Source organism: Muscardinus avellanarius, assembly GCF_963383645.1.
Source record: "Muscardinus avellanarius genome assembly, chromosome: 13".
Lineage (NCBI taxonomy): Eukaryota > Metazoa > Chordata > Mammalia > Rodentia > Gliridae > Muscardinus > Muscardinus avellanarius.
In genome coordinates, this window is record NC_137799.1 from 25,355,244 (window position 1) to 25,375,301 (window position 20,058).

The 20,058-nt window shown below is 38.0% G+C and overlaps 1 protein-coding gene across 1 annotated transcript in view; it reads left to right on the forward strand.

Moving 5' to 3' along the window:
• Positions 1 to 20,058, forward strand: part of SVEP1 (sushi, von Willebrand factor type A, EGF and pentraxin domain containing 1) — a gene marked incomplete at both ends in the record, with an annotated part of 210,241 nt that overhangs the window by 179,225 nt on the left and 10,958 nt on the right. The window contains 5 exons of the mRNA XM_080709637.1: positions 4,763 to 4,918; positions 8,891 to 8,954; positions 11,267 to 11,440; positions 12,869 to 13,045; positions 16,308 to 16,478. Coding sequence (XP_080565763.1) covers positions 4,763 to 4,918; positions 8,891 to 8,954; positions 11,267 to 11,440; positions 12,869 to 13,045; positions 16,308 to 16,478 — 742 coding nt within the window. The remainder of the gene's footprint in view (positions 1 to 4,762; positions 4,919 to 8,890; positions 8,955 to 11,266; positions 11,441 to 12,868; positions 13,046 to 16,307; positions 16,479 to 20,058) is intronic.

The window sequence follows — 20,058 nt, forward strand, 5'->3', positions numbered from 1 at the left end:
AAATCCTGCCTCTGCTACTTGCTACTTGTCTGGCTTTAATAAAGTTACTTAAAATTTCTGTGTTTTAGCTTTCTTATATGAAAACAAATGATAATACATATTTTGTGTGCTTGTTGTGAGAAACTAAATAGATAAAGGGAGAAAATGCCTACTTCTATGAACTATGATCTTTTCAAAGATCATGGCTGATTTGCACCCAGAGTCATACTTTTTAAGCATAAAATTGATAGTGAGCTTATCATGCATATCTTGTTATAGCTAGTTTAACATTTTTTCCTAAACTGACACTTTTTAGTTTACAAAAATAGAAATTAGCACCATAGATAGCAGTCCTCCTGTCTCAGTCAGCATTCTAACTCCAACAATCCAAAACGAATCATTAATAGACTCCTGTTCATTTGCTGGCGTGGAGATTAAAGGGAAAGACTGAGGCATAGTGTAGAAATGACCTCCACATTGAGTGTACCTTTGAACTCCGTCTCAAACATTTGTAGGTTCTGTGACCTTATATTTCTCTGGGTTTTTGTTTGTTTGTAAATCTGTGGTAACTAAAAAGATTAAATTATTTGATGTATATAGTGTGTCTAGTACATATCTGACACAGAATAGAGACTTAAGAATTAATTTATTCTCCTCCCAATTTCCCATGTATCAGTCTTGCAGACTCAGTGGTTGGTTACTGCCAAGCCTAAGCACAGAAACATCACAGGAGCACAGAGATATCATGCTTTGAAAATTTGTACAGTTTTAAATAATCTTTTAGATTTAGAAATGAAAAAATTGAAGTAAGACTTTCTTCCAGGACCTTAAGCTGTCTGAACTAAGCAGAGTCCTCCATGACTAAAGGAACTTAAGTAGTGTTCTCCAGGTGGGTGTGGGCAACTGAGTGATCCCCCATCTGCCCAGTAGGACTCTGTGATACTAGTGACCAAGCTCTTTTTAACTGAATCAGTTTATGTTTGACAACTTTCATTACTAGCTCCATACACAGCATGACCTTATCCTTCACTCAACAGGGTTCTGGTTCAATATTTTGGTCTAAATGGTAGAATAGACATTTTCTAAACATGTAACTGCATAGATTTCATATAACCATGACTGCCTAGAAATATTTCATTATAATATAACTAAATGATTCTGTAGCTCATAGAACAGGTAAATAGATACAAATATCAATACAAACTTTGCAAGCTAAATCCTAAAGGAAGACCACCCCTGCCAGAAATTAAGAGATGTTACAGAATTACAAAACTCCCATCAGTGTGATATCAATGTTAAATCAGGTAGAAGGAAAAGTGAATGAAAAAAGAGAAAATGAGTTAGAAGTAGACCCTGTGAAGGAATCATCACAAGTCTCGAGAATGGATTGACTAGCAGACTATTCTCATACAATGAAGTGATCATTGTGGAAAAAAATTAAACAACCAAAATAAATTTCAGATATACCAAAAAAAAAAAAACCACCAAAAATATGAAGCTTTTAAAAGCTACTAGTAATACTCAAGCCAGGTATGGTAGCGCACATCTGTAATCCTAGTACTTGGGAGACTGAGACTCAAGGGTTGCAGGTTCAAGGACAGCCTCAGCAATGAAGCAAAACTCTTAACCTGACAAGTCCCTGTTTCAACAACAAAATAAAGTTTAAAGGCTGATGGTGTGATTCAGAGGTAGAATCCCCAGTACCATGCATGCATACACATACACACACACACACACACACACACACACACACACACACACACAGAGTTACCAGTAATACTCAGAAATATTTATTCAAAAATTATGTTCATTAAATCATCATTTACAATATTGAAAAAAATGAAATTCCATTTATGTACTTTTGGGGGAATGGCTTTGTTTGTTTTGTTTGTTTGTTTGTTTGTTTGTTTGGTGGTCGTGGGATTGCTGGGAAGTCCTTCTACCTCCAGTCTACACTCCCAGACCTATTTTTATATTTTTATTTGGAAACAGGGTCTTTTAAGCCAGCACGGCTGGCTTCGAACCTGTGCAATCCTCCTGTCTCTGCCTCCCAAATGTGGGGATTACAAGATTACAAGCGTGCGCCACCATGCCCGGCAATGGTTAATTATGATGCAGATATATGTATATAAGTCACTTTGGGCTCATATGTTGAAAAAAGGGTTTAGCCACAAATCCTATTTTTTTTTTTTTTTTTTTTTTTTGGTGGTACTAGGGATTGAACCCAGGGGCCTTCTACCTCCAGGCTACACTCCCAGACCTTTATTTTTTATATATCTCTTAAGCCAGTGCAGCTGGCTTCGAACCTTCGTGATCCTCCTGTCTCAGCCTCCCAAGTGCGGGGATTACAAGTGTGTGCCATCACGCCCTGCTCACAAATCCTATTTTAAACTGTTCTCCAACTCAGATCAGTATGGAGATTCCTTAGAAAACTGGGAATAGATCCACCATTTGATCTGGCTATACCACTCCTGGGTATCTTTCCAAAGGGGTTGAAATCAGAGAACTACGTTAACATATGCATACCCATGTTCATAGCAGCACAGTTCGTAATAGACAAAATATGGAACCAACCTAGAAATCCATCAACAGATGAGTGGATTGCAAAATTATGGGAAATACACACAATGGAATTCTATTCAGCTACAAAGAAGAATAAAATAATAGCATTTGCAAGAAGATGGAAGGAACTAGAGAACATTATGTTAAGTGAGATTAGTGAAGCACAGAAAGAGAAGGGACATATGCTTTCTCTAATATGCCCAAGCTAGGGAGTAGTGGTAATACCAGAGGGACTCCAGATGATGGAGGGGAAATGTCAGCAAAGCTTGAACGGAGGCATAGGAGAGGAAGAAAGCTGAGGTTGTTCAATGGAGGAGCTACATACAAATATGTGTAATAGCATAAATACAACATGATTAACCTGGACACTCTCTATTGGAGGGGGAGGGAAAGGGGGGAAGGGCATGAAGCACGATGTAAATGTACACCACTCTCAATATGTTCCACTTTAAAAAAAATTAAAACTAAATTAAAAAAAGATACAGAAAGTGAAAAAAATAAAAAATAAATTTAAAATATCATCACTCTACTAAAAAATAAAAAATAACCTGTTCTCCAACTCACACATTTTTTTCTCAAAGAAAATAGAAATATTCTAGACTGAAGATACAGAAAAAAAAACCTCTACCTCAGCCTCCCCCACAACACCCTTCTAACACCAAGAACATGGGGCTTTCCCCCACACAACAAGTGGTTCTATAGCAGACACCGGCTGGGTGTCCCCTACATCAACTCAGCCCTGAAGATCTCTACTTAGAGATTGCATCAGGTTCCGCAGGTCGAGGGCTTAGTACCAGTTCGTCCCCCACTTCAGATGCCAGCAGCAAGTCTCATGCAGTAGAACTTCTGACCTACCAGTTACCAATAGGGGTTCCCATAATCCCCTCTGTAGGTTCTATTAATTTGCTAGAGTGGCTTATGGAACTCAGAAAAATACTTCCATCACAAGTTTACTATAAAAATAAGGTATTTTAAAGGACATAAATAAACAGCCAGATAAAGAGATACATAAGGCAATATCTAGGAAAATCCACAAGGCAGGAACTTCTGGCTTGGTCCCTCTGGCGTTGGGTATACCACCCTGCCAACATCAGCATGAGTCCTCTTCCTTTTCTCGCAAGCCTCTGTGTATCCAACCATCCAGAAGCTCCCTGGACCTTGTTTTTTTTTTTGGGGGGGGCGAGTTTGTGGAGATTTTATTACATAGGTGTGATTGGAGCATGGACAACGTGTGTTGAAATGTGATTTGATGAAAGGGTATGATCTTTGCTAATAGACTGAGAGGAGAAACCCAGCAAGTCTGTTCAGATTCTTCTTGGCTTCTCTGGGCAGTGTTCCTTCTTCTAGGGTATGGGGAAGGATCCCTTCTGAAATAAGGTTCTATGATCTACTGTCAGATAAGGTAGGTCAGATAATTATTTTATGGCTGGCTCCTACACAGAAAGGCAAGGAAATATTAGAGTTTCTATCACTTGTTTTAGGAAGGGAAGTTTTGGCTCTACGTCCTACTTTGGAGAGGGAGTTACTAACCAAGAATAATGGACAACCTCCCTCGAAATATACACACAACACTCACACTCACAATCAGCAGTAGAACAACAATCTTCAGAAGAAACATCTGTGTGTGACTCACTTTACCCCAGTAGAAGGCTCATACATGTTAACTGTGATGGTTAAAAAAGTATTTAAGAAATGAAATTTTTACTGTGTGACCCCTTCAGAAACAGTGACAATATTTTCAAGTATTTGTGTTTTTGAGTATTGTATTCCTTTTAAGCTTTGAATGGTTTGTCCAAAAGTTGTGGTATCTCACAGCTTCAAGTCAAAATGTGGAATCCTATGGAATACCGGGGTGCATTAGAATAAGTCATGGAATATTTATATTAACCATCCTGTCCTCTTGTACTTTCATAAAGCACACTGCTTAGTATTTCTTGATTTAAATATACTCTATCAAGAAAAAAATGTTACGTTTATGGGTTTAAGAAATGTCATAAATTAAGAAATGTCTATAAATATTTTGTGATGCCCATGGAGACCATCTAATAATTAGTGTATGTGTTTTTGAGCTAGAGATAATAAAGGAGCACAGGTAGGGCCAAACTCTCAGTCCCTTTTCTGCCATTTTGTGGATTATTCTTCTATATAATAATACTTGCAAATATACTCACTCATATTTATTTATTAATATATAACTTATGCATTGTTATTTGTGATTTAGCTCGATGGTACCTGGGAACCACCATTTTCTGATGAGTCCTGCAGTCCAGTTTCTTGTGGGAAACCAGAAAGTCCGGAACATGGATTTGTGGTTGGCAGTAAATATAGTTTTGAAAGCACAATTATTTATCAGTGTGAATCTGGCTATGAATTAGAGGTAAGCAAATTAATTGTTTAAGTAGAATTAGCTTGTTGTTTTTTTATACTATATTTGAGAGTATTTTTAATATTAGCACAAATTTACTTCACCAACTTCAGTCCTAAAAGATCCAGTTATACTCTGCTGCCTTGTAATTTAGCACTTTCCAAGAAATAGGTAAGAGAACGTAGAATTTAAAAGGCAAAATGTCTTGAATTTTTAAAAATGAAAGCTATAAAAAAGGAAGAGGAAGTACATTTTCCAATGACAATCACATAATGTTACTTCAGTGGGTCATTTAAACATGTTTTGGCTTGCTGAACCACATTTTGCAACAAGGAAATTTACAACAAGGATTTAGGTAGTAGGTAAAGCCAAAGTTTCCTCAAACAGTGAGCTTGTATACACTGGTAAGTTCCTGATTGAGATGCCAGGTTCCCATATGGCAGATCTGGCCTAAAAATTCCTGAGGGCAATTCTAACCAAAAGTCTATTTATAACATTAAAACACCATCAGCAAATCCTGTTCTTTCTATTTACTTTAGTCAGAGGGCTCCAACTAATTTTTCTGAGAGTTATTTTTTTATTGTTAACCTTGATATATAAGAGATCTATTTTAGGTTACATAAGGTCACTCATTGCCTTCTTTCCTGTCCTAATTTTAAGTATTTTTTATTTTTATTTTTATTTTTACGGGTCTGGGGATGGAACCCAGTGGCATTTGACCTCCAAGCTACAACCCCTGCCCGGTTTTTAATTCTTTATTTTGAAACCAGGTCTCACTGAGTCGCAGAGGGCCTCACTAAGTAGCTGAGGCTGTCCACGAACCGTGATCCTCCAGTCTCAGCCTCCCGAATGCTGGGATTACTAGCGTGCACCACCACACCCAGCTCCTGTCCAAATTTTTATAGTAGCACTTAAATATGAGTTTTCAAAAATATTCATTGTGAAATGTGTAGTATAGTGAATATTTCTGAAAACTCAAAAGGACTTTAGAAGCAAACGAATAAAGTCCACAGAGGCCACAATGAGATCATTTTTACTAGCAATAAAAATGATAACCTCGATGGAATGAAATACTGCAAACATGAAACATGCCAAACATGAATGATTATACTGAAAATGATACTAAACAGAATTAGCTGTTAACTATTAGTGGATGCTCATGAATGAACTCTTTTTTTGAAAAACACGTAATTAAAAGAGAAGAATTGTCTTTTCAGTGCTAACTGGTTGACCAAATAACCAAGCAGTAGAGGAGGGTAAGCTCACCTTTATAAAAGTATGCAAATTAATCAAGACAAGAACGTGGAGGCCAGAATTTGCAACCCTTATTACTTAATGGACTTGGGTTTTGATCATCTATGTCTGCTAATGGCATTAAAAAAAATAGAGAAAACTATGCCTGTAGGTAAAAATACAGCTCCATTTATGGAAACTCTTTGCCCTTCCTGACCCACAAAAATAAAAAATGAAATTGAAGTTTATCAAGTTTCTAAGTCCAGCAAACAGTATCAGCAACACCATAGAAAGGTAACCCAACAAAATCCTGTCATTGGGAATATCTGCAGAACAAATGAGCCTATTTCCCAGTTTCTGAATCAGGTAAATTGACAGGGAAGAGGGGAGGAAATGGAGAAAGAAGTGTGGTTTCTACCACCTATTTGAGAATACTTACAGAAGCTGGAGAAAGAAGAGAGTGTAGATTTCTAGGTCAAGATCCTTTGAGCCAAGTAGGACCTGGAGGGTTCATATCATTATTATCATATCTTAGTTGTATACATTTATTGGGTACAATGTAATATTTTGATGCATGTATATAATGTGGCATGATTAAATCAGCTACTTAACAAATTATCTCACTTACCTATCATTTCTATGGCAAGATATTTCAAATTTCCTATTATATATATATATATATATATATATATATATATATATATATGTTAAGGTCCAGGCATGGTGGTGCATGCTTATAATTTCAGTACTTGGGAGGCCAAGACAGGAGGATCGCAGATTCAAGACCAGCCTCAGCAAATTAGCGAAGCACTCGGAAATTTAACAAGACTGTTTCAAAATAAAAAGAATAAAATAGGCATTGGGGAGGCTGAGACAGAAGGATAGTTGGTTCAAAGCCAGCCTCAATAAATAGTGAGACTCTCATCAACCTAGTAAGACCCTGTTTCAAAATAAAAATAAAATAGGGCTGGATGTGTAGCTTGGAGATAGAATGCTTTTGGTTTTAATCCCCAGTACCACAAAAACAATGAAATATATAACACATTATAATAGAAAGCTGTACAAGAGTTTTGCTTTTTTTGTTTTGTTTTGTTTTTTTTTGGTGGTGGTACTGGGGGTGGAACCCAAAGGCTTTCTACCTCCGGGCTATACTCCCAAACCTGTTTTATATTTTATTTGGAAACAGCGTCTCACTAAGTTGCTGAGAGCCTCACTAAGTAGCTGAGGCTGGCTTTGAACCTGCACGATCCTCCTGTTTCAGCCTCCTAAGCGCAGGGATTACAAGCACCCACCACCACGCCTGGCTTGAGTTTTGCATTTTGAACAGGCACCCTGGATGCCAAGGTTAATGACTAGGAAATTGGGTCTTTCTCCCAGTAGACCTCTGCTACAGGATCTATGTTCTGCTGGGTGAATGATGCTGGGGAACTGACCAGCGCTCCCTTAGACTCTATTTCCCCCTATTTATAGGGGAAATACAGTAAGCACCTTTACTCAGTTACTGAGAAGATAAAAGGTAGTAGCAAGCAATACCCTTTATTCATTGTCTGAGTTCAGTAGAAGGTAATAATTATCATCACTCTTAGTAGAACTATTATTACCAAGCCATGGTGACACACACTTGTAATCTCAGTATTTGAGAGGCTGAGACGGGAAGATCGCAGGTTCACAGCCAGCCTTAGCTACTTAGTGAGGCCCTTCACAACTTAGTGAGACCCTGTTTCAAAATTAAAGAATAAAAAATATAATTGGGGGTGTATCTTGGAGGTAGGATGTCCCTGGGTTCAATTCCCAGTACCACATACACACACATACAAAAAGGTATATTATTACCAAAGCAAACAGAGCAATTAAGTCATCTAATATAAACTATGTTAAATTCTTGCTCTATGTAAACAAGTTGTAATGTATGGTGAGGTGATCAACTTTTTGAGCCACTTAAATCTCAAAAATTTCACATGCAAAATGCTAGAAAAAAATGACTAAAGCTACCCGAAGTCGATAAATCAAAATAAATAACTTGAAAATAGGATAATGATATTATAAAATTATTGCTAATAAAGAGGTTGATATGATCCTAAAGCTTAACAGAGGTATTTCAGCTAATCGTTGTAAAATGCATGTATGTTAAGTAAAAAAAAAAAAAAAAAAAAAAAGTAATGCTAACCTGAATCTAAGCCTACAGCTTAATTCATAAGAAAAAAAAAAAAGTTAAAGGGCCAGAGAGAGGAAAAGAAAGGAGATACATGATAAATGTTGCAACTTATTAAGGAGAGAGCCAACAGATGATGTTTGACTTTTAAGTCAGTAGTTACTAATGGGTTATTTCCATTTTAATAAGTAAAAATTGACATAGAATATTTATCATTCAAAGCATTAGAGGAATAAGAATAAAATATAGCACTGGGAAAGTGCTGAACTACTGACTAAAATTAACTCCTTAAGTACAGTCCACGCTGGGAATGCCCAAATAGTTATTAAGTTGGTTGATTAGGGAGCTAATTTTCAAGACTTGCCATTTATTTCTTCTAAACTAATAAAAAGTAGCTCACAAGCAGGAGAAGTATATTTTCCTGTGCAGAGAAATAAGGACAGATGCTAGCCCTACTTATCTTTGGATGAGGAGAATCCTGGAAATTTCCCATTTTTCTTTTAGCATGTTCCAGCTTTTCTACAATGAATGCATGTTACTCTTATCTTTCTTTTGTAGAGTTATGGTCTTGTTGATGACCTTTCTCCATTGATTCACAGGGAAACAGGGAACGAGTCTGTCAGGAAAATGGACAGTGGAATGAAGGGGTAGCAACATGCAAAAGTAAGTTATGCACCACGGCGTTTTCCCAGAAACCATACTCAGGACACCAAGTAACAACCTGGCTACATTTTCTTTATATGTCAGTTTTTAAGGTTTTTTTTTAATAGTTTTTCCATAAACTGTATTAGAACATTCAATGGGCTTTTGTTCAAGGGCACCAGGCCAATAAAAGGATCAAAAACTGTAGCAGAGATTAATGATTAATCAAAATAGAACACAAAATTACTGACTCCAAAATAGCAAACATTTTTTTCCAGAAACTAGTTAATTATTGCATTTACTTGCATTTTTGTGGGGTTTTCTTCAAAATAGATATAAATTAGAAAGCTTGAAGCTATTGCTTCTTGGTGACAGGTTAGGCCCAAACTGACATTTTTAAAGTGCTATTGGAATCTCTGTCCAGTTAAATGAATATTCACATCTTATATGAAATGTGTTACATTAACTCATTTTATGAAAACAGTCAAATTTTTTTAAAAACGTGTAAGTTAATCTACATGACATTATTCCCAATATACAACCCATATGCTTCTACTTAAAGCCAGCATATCAAGAGACCAGAGTTTTAATAAGGTATAGCTCTTGGGTTCCAACCTCAAAGATTCCCATGCACATAAAAGTTTGAGAACAATCACGTTAAGCCTTTGGTATTAGACTTTTGTGTCCTGAAATATTCTAGAAAGCTTTGAAAATTCCCAGTGCCCAGCTTGTGCTCTCCTGGCGATCTCTTTCAAAGAACAGACAAGGTTTACATTCATGTTTCCAAGGCACACGGGATTCAGCATCCTAAAGAAGCCCACAGGTGTCAGTTAGCATCAATCCAGCTAGCATCAAACCCTCAGTTCTGAGTGAGCATTGGAATCATTTGGGGAACTTTTAATAAAACACCAAAAGCCAGACCACAGCATAGATATTCAGATTCGTTTCATCTAGAATAGGGCCTTAAGCATAAAAGCTTCCCAGGGACTCCAGTGTGCAACTAAAATTGAAAACCACTGGCCTAAACCACCTCCTCTACCTCCACAAAATTATGAAATGAAAACCCAATCCCATGTTTTAAGAGTCTAAAAAGGGCAATCCTGGGTTCCTTAAACACATGATGGTAGTAACATTTCTCAATGATGCAAAACCATTCTCTGTAACTATAATGTAACCTCATCCGTATATGAAATTTGCATAGCCCCTAAAACCCATATAAAATTGTCTTTGCTATAATTTCCCCCAAGCTCATGGTTCCCTCCTCTTAATACTTCTCTTTTATATTTACAGTTCAGTAAGATGTTAACTCTTTATAAGCAGTATGACCTTAACCAAATTATCTAACCTCTCTGAGACTCACTTTTCTTTAACTATTAACTGCGGTATTCTTAAGAGTTGTAGTAAGTAAAGCTGCCATATTTAGAAGAAAAAGAAATGTAGAACACTCATTTAAATTTTAATTTCAGATGAAAAATAATTTTAATATAAATATGCCCCACATAATACTTGAGACACATTTCTGTTAGAAAGAAATAGATAAATAGCAAATATGCTATTTATAATATTAAATTTAGATATTAAATTAATATCTAAATATTAAATATTAAATATAATATTAAATTTAAATATTATATAATATTAAATTTATAATATTAAGTTTATAATATTAAATTTTAGTTGCATATCTTGTATATGTATTTGGATTTGCAGTCCAAGTATTATAAAAAATAAATTTGGTATTATATGGAAAATGCCTGGCCATGGCCATGGTAGCAACGTAAAACATGAAATTTCTTCATTTCACTGACCTGCCTGTTCATCCATATCCCCAGTGTTATTAACAATGTACATTAGCTGGTAGTGAACACCTTTAATACTGTATTTAGGAGGCTGATAAAGGAAGATCTCAGGTTTGATATCAGCCCCAGCAACATAGCAAGACCTGTTTCAAAATAAAAACTGAGAGAGAGAGAGAGAGAGAGAGAGAGAGAGAGAGAGAGAGAGAGAGAGAGAGACAGAGACAGAGATTTCTCTCAGAGGTAGAGTGCCCCTGACTTAATCCCCGGTACCAAAGACAAACAAAACCCAATAGACATAAAGACACCTGGAGTAAATAACTAGCTGTAGGCATACATCCATCCAATACCTACATATGCTTTTTTTCCATCAATGTATATTCATCGTGTTTCACACATGAATGGGATATGATATTTCATATATATTGTGCAATATTTTATAAATATTCTACATTAGGTCACTTTTGTAACCATAGCAAAAGAAGGACAGAGGATTGGGAGAAGTATTTAACATAAGGCTTTTATTCTTGTGTTTAGAAATCAGGTGTGAAGCCCCACCTGGGTTCCTGAACGGGAAGGCTGACGTGGAAAATGCTACCACTGGACTCAGCGTGGTCTACACCTGCCACCCAGGCTACAGCCTTGAAGGGCCTCCTGAGGCACGCTGCACTGAAAATGGAAGTTGGAGCCACCCGGTTCCTCTCTGCAAACGTGTGTGCTGACTTCAGGAGAGGTTTTAAGCAGGATCAGCTTCCGCATATCTAACACATAAACTCCACTGATGAGTGAGATTGGCCCAGAGAGAGCAATCTGAGACTATCAAGCCAAATCTTATGGAATATTTTAAAAATCTACTTGTATTATCTAGAAGATCCTAACACAGTTTCTATCAAATTTCCTGGACTAATTACAAGTTCTAAGCACAAAGAGAAAAAAAATATAACTTACTGAATATATTTTGACATAAATATACAATGAATTCAATTAGAATAGGAGAGGGATAAAGAAAGTAAATATTTTTGAAGTGTAATGTTAATTTAATAAGGTATATATAAAGATAGATATAATAAGGTATACAAAGATAGATATAATCACTTGAATGAAAATAATATTCACAAATAAGATATAAATTGAGAGAGCTTTAGTTACTACTTAAAATATCATAATGTGCTGGGTATAGTGGCAAATACCTATAATCCCAGTACTTGAGAGGCTGAGACAGGAGGATCACAGGTTCAAGGACAGCCTCAGCAATTTAGCTAGACCCCCCAGCAGCCTAATAAAACTCTGTTAAACAAAAAAAAAAATAAAAAAGAGGGGGCTAGGAGTATATCTTTGAGGTAGAACAAATCTGGGTTCAATCTCTAGTACCATGAAAAAATAAATAAGGTATCATAATGCTGTAACTGCACTTTCTAGGATTTAGCAGAATCTAACTTCACTAACCAAGACTTCTCTTGTAATCATTTAAAATCAGAAAAAAAATGAAATTGCTTGAAATATGTGTTGACACATGTGTCACACACTTGGACTAAGCCAGCCTAGCACCATCATCACTTTCTGTATTTCCTTCAGGCCTACAAGAATGAATCCATCTTTGTCAATAAAGCTTGCAAACTCTGCAGTTTAAGTTCTAATATTCTGCTCACTAACAGTCTGTGTCTAAAGTCATATTCAACTCATGCAGACGTGCTCATGGTTCTCTGATTATATCTTTCTGAAAGATATTCAGTGAAAGAAAGCCAGGTGGCAGTGGGAAGAATTCACTCCACATTCTTAATATCCTTCAAATATTAAGGGAATAGTTGATGCACCATAGCCTTTTTCCCCCCACTGTTGATTTTTTAAAAACCTAATATTACATCATGGACCATAATATCAAACAATTCAATTTGCCATTATATATTTGTAAGACCTTACATTAAGGGTGGAAAAATCAGTGTATCTGATTTTATCGTTACAAATAATTTCATATGAATTCAAAACAAGTTTCTGTTTAATGTTTGAAGTTCCATATTTTTTAAGATTTATGTTATCAGCATCCAGAATCCATCTCCTGTAGGACTCTACTCCACCTTCAAAGAAATACATTAGAAAAGAGGGAAGGCATCAACAACCATTTTCTTTTCTTTTTCACAGCAAACCCATGCCCTGTCCCTTTTGTCATCCCTGAGAATGCTGTGCTTTCTGAAAAGGAGTTTTATGTTGATCAGAACGTGACTGTCAAGTGTAGGGAAGGCTTCGTGCTCAAGGGCCAAGGCGTCATTACCTGCAACCCTGACGAGACCTGGACACAGACAAGCGCCAAATGCGAAAGTAAGTCAGCAGGTAGAACCCACTGAGTTTCCTTAGTGTGGAATGCTTTCTCATTTTTGTGAGGTTGTTTTCAATCAGGTATCTTCACTGCAGATCTTTAGATCTCTGCACTGTCATGGTCACCATCTTCTGCATTAACGTTTAAAGTTCAAAAAAAGAGTTCTAGTACTAGACATTTAAAAAAAATAGGTTTTTGGAAAAACTAAAACATACCTAACCAGGATTTACTGAGCAGATTTTCAAAATATGTTCTTCTAAGAATAAGCAAAAAATTAAATTTAAAATGCATATTGTTTTCCGCACAGAGTTTCCGAGCTATCCTTTAATAAGCTACAAGTGTTTTATGAATGCAAAAAGTATTCTATGATGGTTCTCAAACTTAAGCCCACATCTTAACCATGGAGGAAGCTACCTAAAACACAGATTGCTGGAGACATACCCTCAGTGTGTCTGATTAAGTTGGTCTGGGATAAGACCTGAGGGTTTGCATTTCTAACAAGTTTCTGGGTGATGCTGATGAGGTTTGTGCTGGTCCAGGAACTACAATTTGAAGAACACTGGACTAACTTCATGTTGAAACAGCGATGATGTGACATTACATGCCTCCATCTGGCAGTATCTCTTACTATCGTGTGATAAATCCTGACATCTCTCACCAGTCACTTCCTGCCTATACTTGGGACATCTCCCCTTGTCCAACATCCTGCCCACCAGGATACTTGATTGCCTAAGCTACTCACAGCAGCAACCAGTTAAAACAGTCATTAGATCTAATCATTTGCAAGGTACTGGGCTACACTGTATAGGAATATATTTTTCCTCCATCTTAAGAATGCTTGCAATTAATGGAATATGAAAAATGTATGAAGACTTGGGCTTGAATTCTATCCTCAAAACTCTTAACTCTGAACTTCTGTGAGTGCCTTGCCTTCTTTGAGTCTTGGGAACTCTCATTTGTTAATAACACCAGTAATGTTTATCTTATGGATTTCAAGAATCTATAAATTGGTGAATACTGTATTAGTAATATTTCCGGGAAGGAAGATATATCCAATGACTCAAGCCCCTGAATTTTCATCTTTCAAAACTGGTAGACTACTGTAGAAAGTTGGTTTTTACACCAGATAAATGTGGGATTATACATTTAGCTATATTTTGGGTCCCAAGTTCTATACAAAATCTGCCTCTAATGAAATGGGAAGGACTAAGTATGTGTAAACTAACATTTCTCTTTGGCTCTCCAGTCTTCTTAACAGCCACTGGTCTGAAGAAAAGCAGACCAAGTGGCCTCCTTCTGCCCACATATCCCCCACTTTCTATTGGCCCAACATTGCCAATCAGGCCACTTGAAGAAAGATCAGGAAGAGATGTGCACTTAGGACAATTGTCCCTTCCAGGCATGCTCCACCATCCCTCAGTATCCTCAAGAGGGTCAGCGCTGGCCCTGGAGCGGACACTTTTCACCTGTGTTTATTGTCCTCAATCCTCTTTTGCATTTTTTACTAGGCGGGAAGTCTCTGTCTTAGAACCAAACAGCTTTTCCTCCGCTGAGCAACTTTCCTCATCCTGTGCAGAAACCTCTGATATTTATCCCTATAAATTTAGGGACAGTATGAAAAATGCAGATTCATAACCCCAAAATCTAGAAATGTACAAATTTAATAAGAAGCCCAGGTGATTCCCACAGAGGCGCTCTGAAATTCGTGCTATTTTCATCAAACTGCGATCTGCCAACCAACAGCTCATCATGATCCCTTCTTAAGCTATTGCCCCAACCTGGAAGCTCCCCCTCTCATCCACCGAAGCTTTCTAACTGAGTGGAAATGCTACTTCCATTGTATCCTACACCCTGGCAATCCTAAGCAGAGTTTTGTTCACCTTGTGTGGCTGCAGGACAGGGTCCATCCCTATAATGTATCATAGTATTTATCTCTCTACTTATCTGACTATTCTGGCCAGCATTCCTGCAGCCATGATCTAAGGACCTAATCATGCAATTTAGAGGAAAGTAGTTTTATTTTCTAGCAGTTCCTGGCTCAGTCTATTTGAGGCCGGGGACTGAATCTCAGGGCATGGTAGCAGGAGGCAGAGAAAGGAAGCACATGGGCTGTGCCCACATCATGGAGGCTGGAAGCAGGAAAGAGAGCAGGAGGAGGAGGAACACATATAATCCCCCAAGGCCACATCCCCAGGGATCCACCCCGTCCATTGTAATGGATTTACCCTCTGCTGGCACTCAATTACATCACCCTGAATATTAATGAGCTATGTAGGGGACGTTTTATATCCAACTATCACACTGACCACAGGGATGGCATTTTATTCATTTATTTATCTCTGATATAAAACAGATATTTTTTCATCTTAAAAGGAAAAGGAAATTTAGAAAGAGCCTACAAATATATCATCTCCTCTACCCGAGTTCTTAATAGGGTTCTAACAACAAAGTGACCTTTACAAGCCAATGTATGAGGACTGTATATCCAAAAGCTAGATCTACAAAGCCTGTGTACTGGTTATAGTTCTTACTCTGGTCCAGTCCTTGCCTCGTGATCTACTCTAGAATGATTCTAGTTGTTATCACAAGGCATTTTAGAAAGTCCTCAAGGCAAAACTAGTTATGAAAATGTCTAAATACATATCACATGTCCCTTTTGAAAGAGAGGATTGTTCCCCAACCTAACATAGATCCCAAAAGTAAATATAGCAGCACTCCTTTACTGTACTGAAAAGAAACTTAACGTGAAATGTCGAATTTCATAAATCTCATCCATAAGCTGCAGAAAACATTCATAAGTTTATCTATTTTCCAAATATATATCAAGGGCTTATTCATTCTAGGCACTAACAAAACATTCCTGATGGGATATGCACAACCACTATTCAGATCTTTACTCTAACATGGATTACAAGCTTCCTAGTGTTCCTCCCCTGATTTGATAAGCATTCTGCATTGGCGTTCTCTTGCAACCACTTTTTTGGTGAGATACAAGAACTCATTCTTTGCCTACTATAGATTTCTCAAGTTTAAATTAACTCAGCTTCAACATTTAAATCAGAGGAAAAACTCTTTGATCTTGTACATCTAATTTTTCTAACAGCAGCAGAGTATTCTTTCAATTCCCAGCATTCTAGCTATTATATGTAAAAATGTTTCCTTTATGTATTTTGCATTTGGTCTTTAATTCCATCTCAGAGATGAGGTTGGGTTTCCAGTCTGGGTTATTATCACAGTTCTAATTGCTGTTTCATCTTCCTATAGAAATCTCATGTGGTCCACCTGCTCATGTGGAAAATGCAATTGCTCGAGGCATACATTACCAATATGGGGACATGATCACCTACTCCTGTTATAGTGGATACATGCTGGAGGGCTCCCTGAGAAGTGTCTGCCTAGAAAATGGAACGTGGACATCACCTCCTATTTGCAGAGGTAAGGCAGTATATGTATAGTTATTTTTTAAAAGAAGTTGTAAGGAGCTGGGTGTGGTGGCGCACGCTTGTAATCCCCACGCTTGGGGGGCGGAGACAGGAGGATCGCGTAGGTTCGAAGCCAGCCGCACTGGCGTAAGAGACCCTGTTTCAAAAATATAAAATAGGTCTGGGAGTGTAGCCCAGAGGTAGAAGGGCTTCCAGGAACCCTAGTACCACAAAAAGAAGAAGAAGAAGAAGAAGAAGAAGAAGAAGAAGAAGGAGGAGGAGGAGGAGGAGGAGGAGGAGGAGGAGGAGGAGGAGGTTGTAAGGAAATATGTTTGGAAGTCTGGTGGGACCAATAATTAGTGTGCATGTTCCTTTATGCTTTCTTTGCCTTTAAATTTTCTCTTACCAATTGTGTTGGTTTGCTCAATTTTATAATTTGCATTTGAAAGCTTGCACAGAGAACTCTCATAGGCTGTGTGCTTGAAATTTTTCAAAGAGGCAAAAAAAGTAATGAGGTATTAAGTATCTTCCTCCCTGTAAAACTTAGGCTAACAAAATATGATTTTTTAAATTAATTAATTTATTTATTAAAAAAGAAAATAACCTATGAGTCCTTATTGCTTCAATTCACTTTAGTTGTACAAATAACTTTATTTTTCTCAACAATGACAGCGTTGGCTCTGGGTTGCCTAACAGAGTAGAAATGCAAGTTATATTTTGACCATGGCATCAGTTTTTTAGATAAAAAATAAAATCAGAGTCCTAGTGCTTTCTAGAAGGATGAGTCCTGAGCTTTGGTGTCTTGGCCACATTTCAATGTGAGTAATTGAGTGTTGCTTCTTTTAAAGCCCCCTGGTTTGTTCAATTGGATAAGGAGCTCTTCTTACTTCCTGCTTGAACAGCTACAGAATATGGCTGTATTCTGGGAAAATATTTTCTTTTTTTTTTCTATAAGTATTTACTCAAAGTATGGAACCATGCTAGTGGACAAGTCAGTCATAACCAAGAAACTAAAAGAATCATCAAGCTTTGGGGTATACTGTTCACATGGACATAGCTAGATCTGGGTTTGGGCTGCCAATGCTGAGGTCCTTACAGAGTTGGAGTGGGAGGAAGGGAGAACTGTAGAAGTCCACAGGTAAGTGGCATGAGCCTTGGAAGCAGCTGGGTTTCTGTAGGAAGAAGAGGGTTAATTATCTGGCAGCCACAGGGAGAAACGAGGTTCCCCAACCCAGGGAATCTAAGAATGTACAACCCTCTATTAAGAAAGCTACTGAAGAGGATCCTCCACATAGCTTAGGCTTCACTAGGTCAGAAGTCCAAACGAAGCTTATGTACTTGCCTGCTTACTTCCTTATTTCCTCCCTTAAGACACTCAGACATTCTCAACTCTTCTGGAAGAAGCATTTCCCAGGCCACTCTTTATACAAATCACCTTGTCTCCTCTGACCCTGGATCAATTACTAAATTACCCCCAATTACTAAAACCTTGCCAGCCACATCCCCAGAACTGCCCAACCTGCTTTATATCTCTCTCACATAAAGAAGACACTGTGAGGCTGGTTCTGCAGCAGTGTCTCTAAGGGTAGCTCTGGTTCCCCCTGCTGCCTTATTCACACAATGAACAACTCTTTTGAGCCAAGACATCAGCAGGGCTCCAAGGTATTCTTCCCTTCAAAGACCAAAAGCTCCAAATATAATGGAATATTATTACCTATCATACTGGAGTTTATATGAGCTGTCTTGACTTGTTCGCCCTCCCCATCTTCTAGTTGGTATCCTTTGAATCTACAATTTCCTCTTCACCCACCTCCCGGAGAAATATGTTGGATGAGAAGGTAAGGGGAAGACACTGAGCAATAGTAGCACTTCTAGGTTAACAGGGAAAGAGAGGACAGGAAAAAGAGGAGTTAGCCAGGTGAGAAAAAACCAGGAGAGAGCAGTGGCCTAGAACCCGAAGGAGGAGAGATTCTTGAAGAGAATGTCTCATGCTTAGAAAGGACAAGTAGAAGAAATAAGGAAAGTATAGTACATTTAGTGAGATAGGAGTGAGGTAACCCATAGGGTTTAAGGTGCATTGAGAACAGAGCCTCATTACTGTGGTTTAAAAAGTGAGGAGGCCAAGAAGTGATGTGTAACAAGTGTAAACCACTCTCTAGGCCATGGGCTGGGGAAGGAGGTGTCTGTTACAGGCTAGGTGATGAACCAATTTATACTAGGTTATTTGGGGTTAGTTGGACCAGAATGTGAAGTGAGCAGGTTTTTTTTTTTTTTAATGTGGAACATATTGAAAATGGTATACATTCAGATTGAGTTTAGTGCCCTCTCCCACCCCCCATTTCTCCTTCCCCCCTCCCAACAATGAGTGTCCAGGTTAACCATGCTACATTCATACTTTTATACATATTCTGATGTAGCTCCTCCATTAATCAATCTCAGCCTTCTTCCTCTCCTACCCTTCCATTCTAGCTTTGCTGAGGTTTCCCCTTCATTATCTGGAGTCCTTCTGGTATCCCTAATACTCCCTCATTTGGCATATTAGAGAAAACATATGTCCCTTCTCTTTCTGTGTTTGGCTGATCTCACTTAACATAATGTTCTCTAGTTCCTTCCATCTTCTTGCGAATGACATTATTTTATTCTTCTTTATTGATGAGTAGAATTCCATTGTGTATGTTTCCCATAATTTCTCAATCCATTCATCTGCTGATGGAGACCTAGGTTGGTTCCATATTTTGGCTATTACGAATTGTGCTGCTATGAACACGGGCATGCATATGTTACTGTAATTCTCTGATTTCAACCCCTTTGGAAAAATACCCAGGAGTGGTATAGCTGGATTATATGGTAGATCCATTCCCAGTTTTTTTATTTTTGCTTTTTTTTTTTTTTTTTTTTTGGTTTTTTGGTGGTACTGGGGTTCCTGGAAGCCCTTCTACCTCTGGGCTACACTCCTAGACCTATTTTATATTTTTTTATTTGGAAACAGGGTCTCTTAAGCCAGCGAGGCTGGCTCCTAACCAGCACGATCCTCCTGTCTCCATCTCCCAAGCACGGGGATTACAAGTGTGTGCCACCACGCCCAGCCCCATTCCCGGTTTTCTAAGGAATCTCCACACTGATCTCCATAGTGGCTGAACTAGTTTGCACTCCCACCAACAGTGTAAAAGAGTTCGTCTTTCCCCACATCCTCACCAGCATTGGTTGTTGTTTGATTTCTTTATGCTTGCCACTCTGAGTGGGGTTAGATGGAATCTCAGAGTAGTTTTGATACAGAAACAAACCCACACACCTATAGCAGGTATTTTTTTAAAGACAAAAGACACTGAGAGGTCATTGGCATCACCCAGCATGTCTTAGTAGGGTTAAAATCACCTCAGTCTCACTCCATGAGCTCCCTGACCCTCAGCGAGGATCGTGTGTCTAAGTGACATGTGTGTGTCTGCCCTTTGAACTGCACCTTTAAAACACATCCCCTTGCTGCCTCCTCCCAACCCTGCTCAGAGTGCTGTTTCTAACCTCCTCCATATCCAAAGTCCTTTGGAACCCTCTCTGCTGGATAAGGAGGCAAAAGTGGGCAGGAGTTGAATATA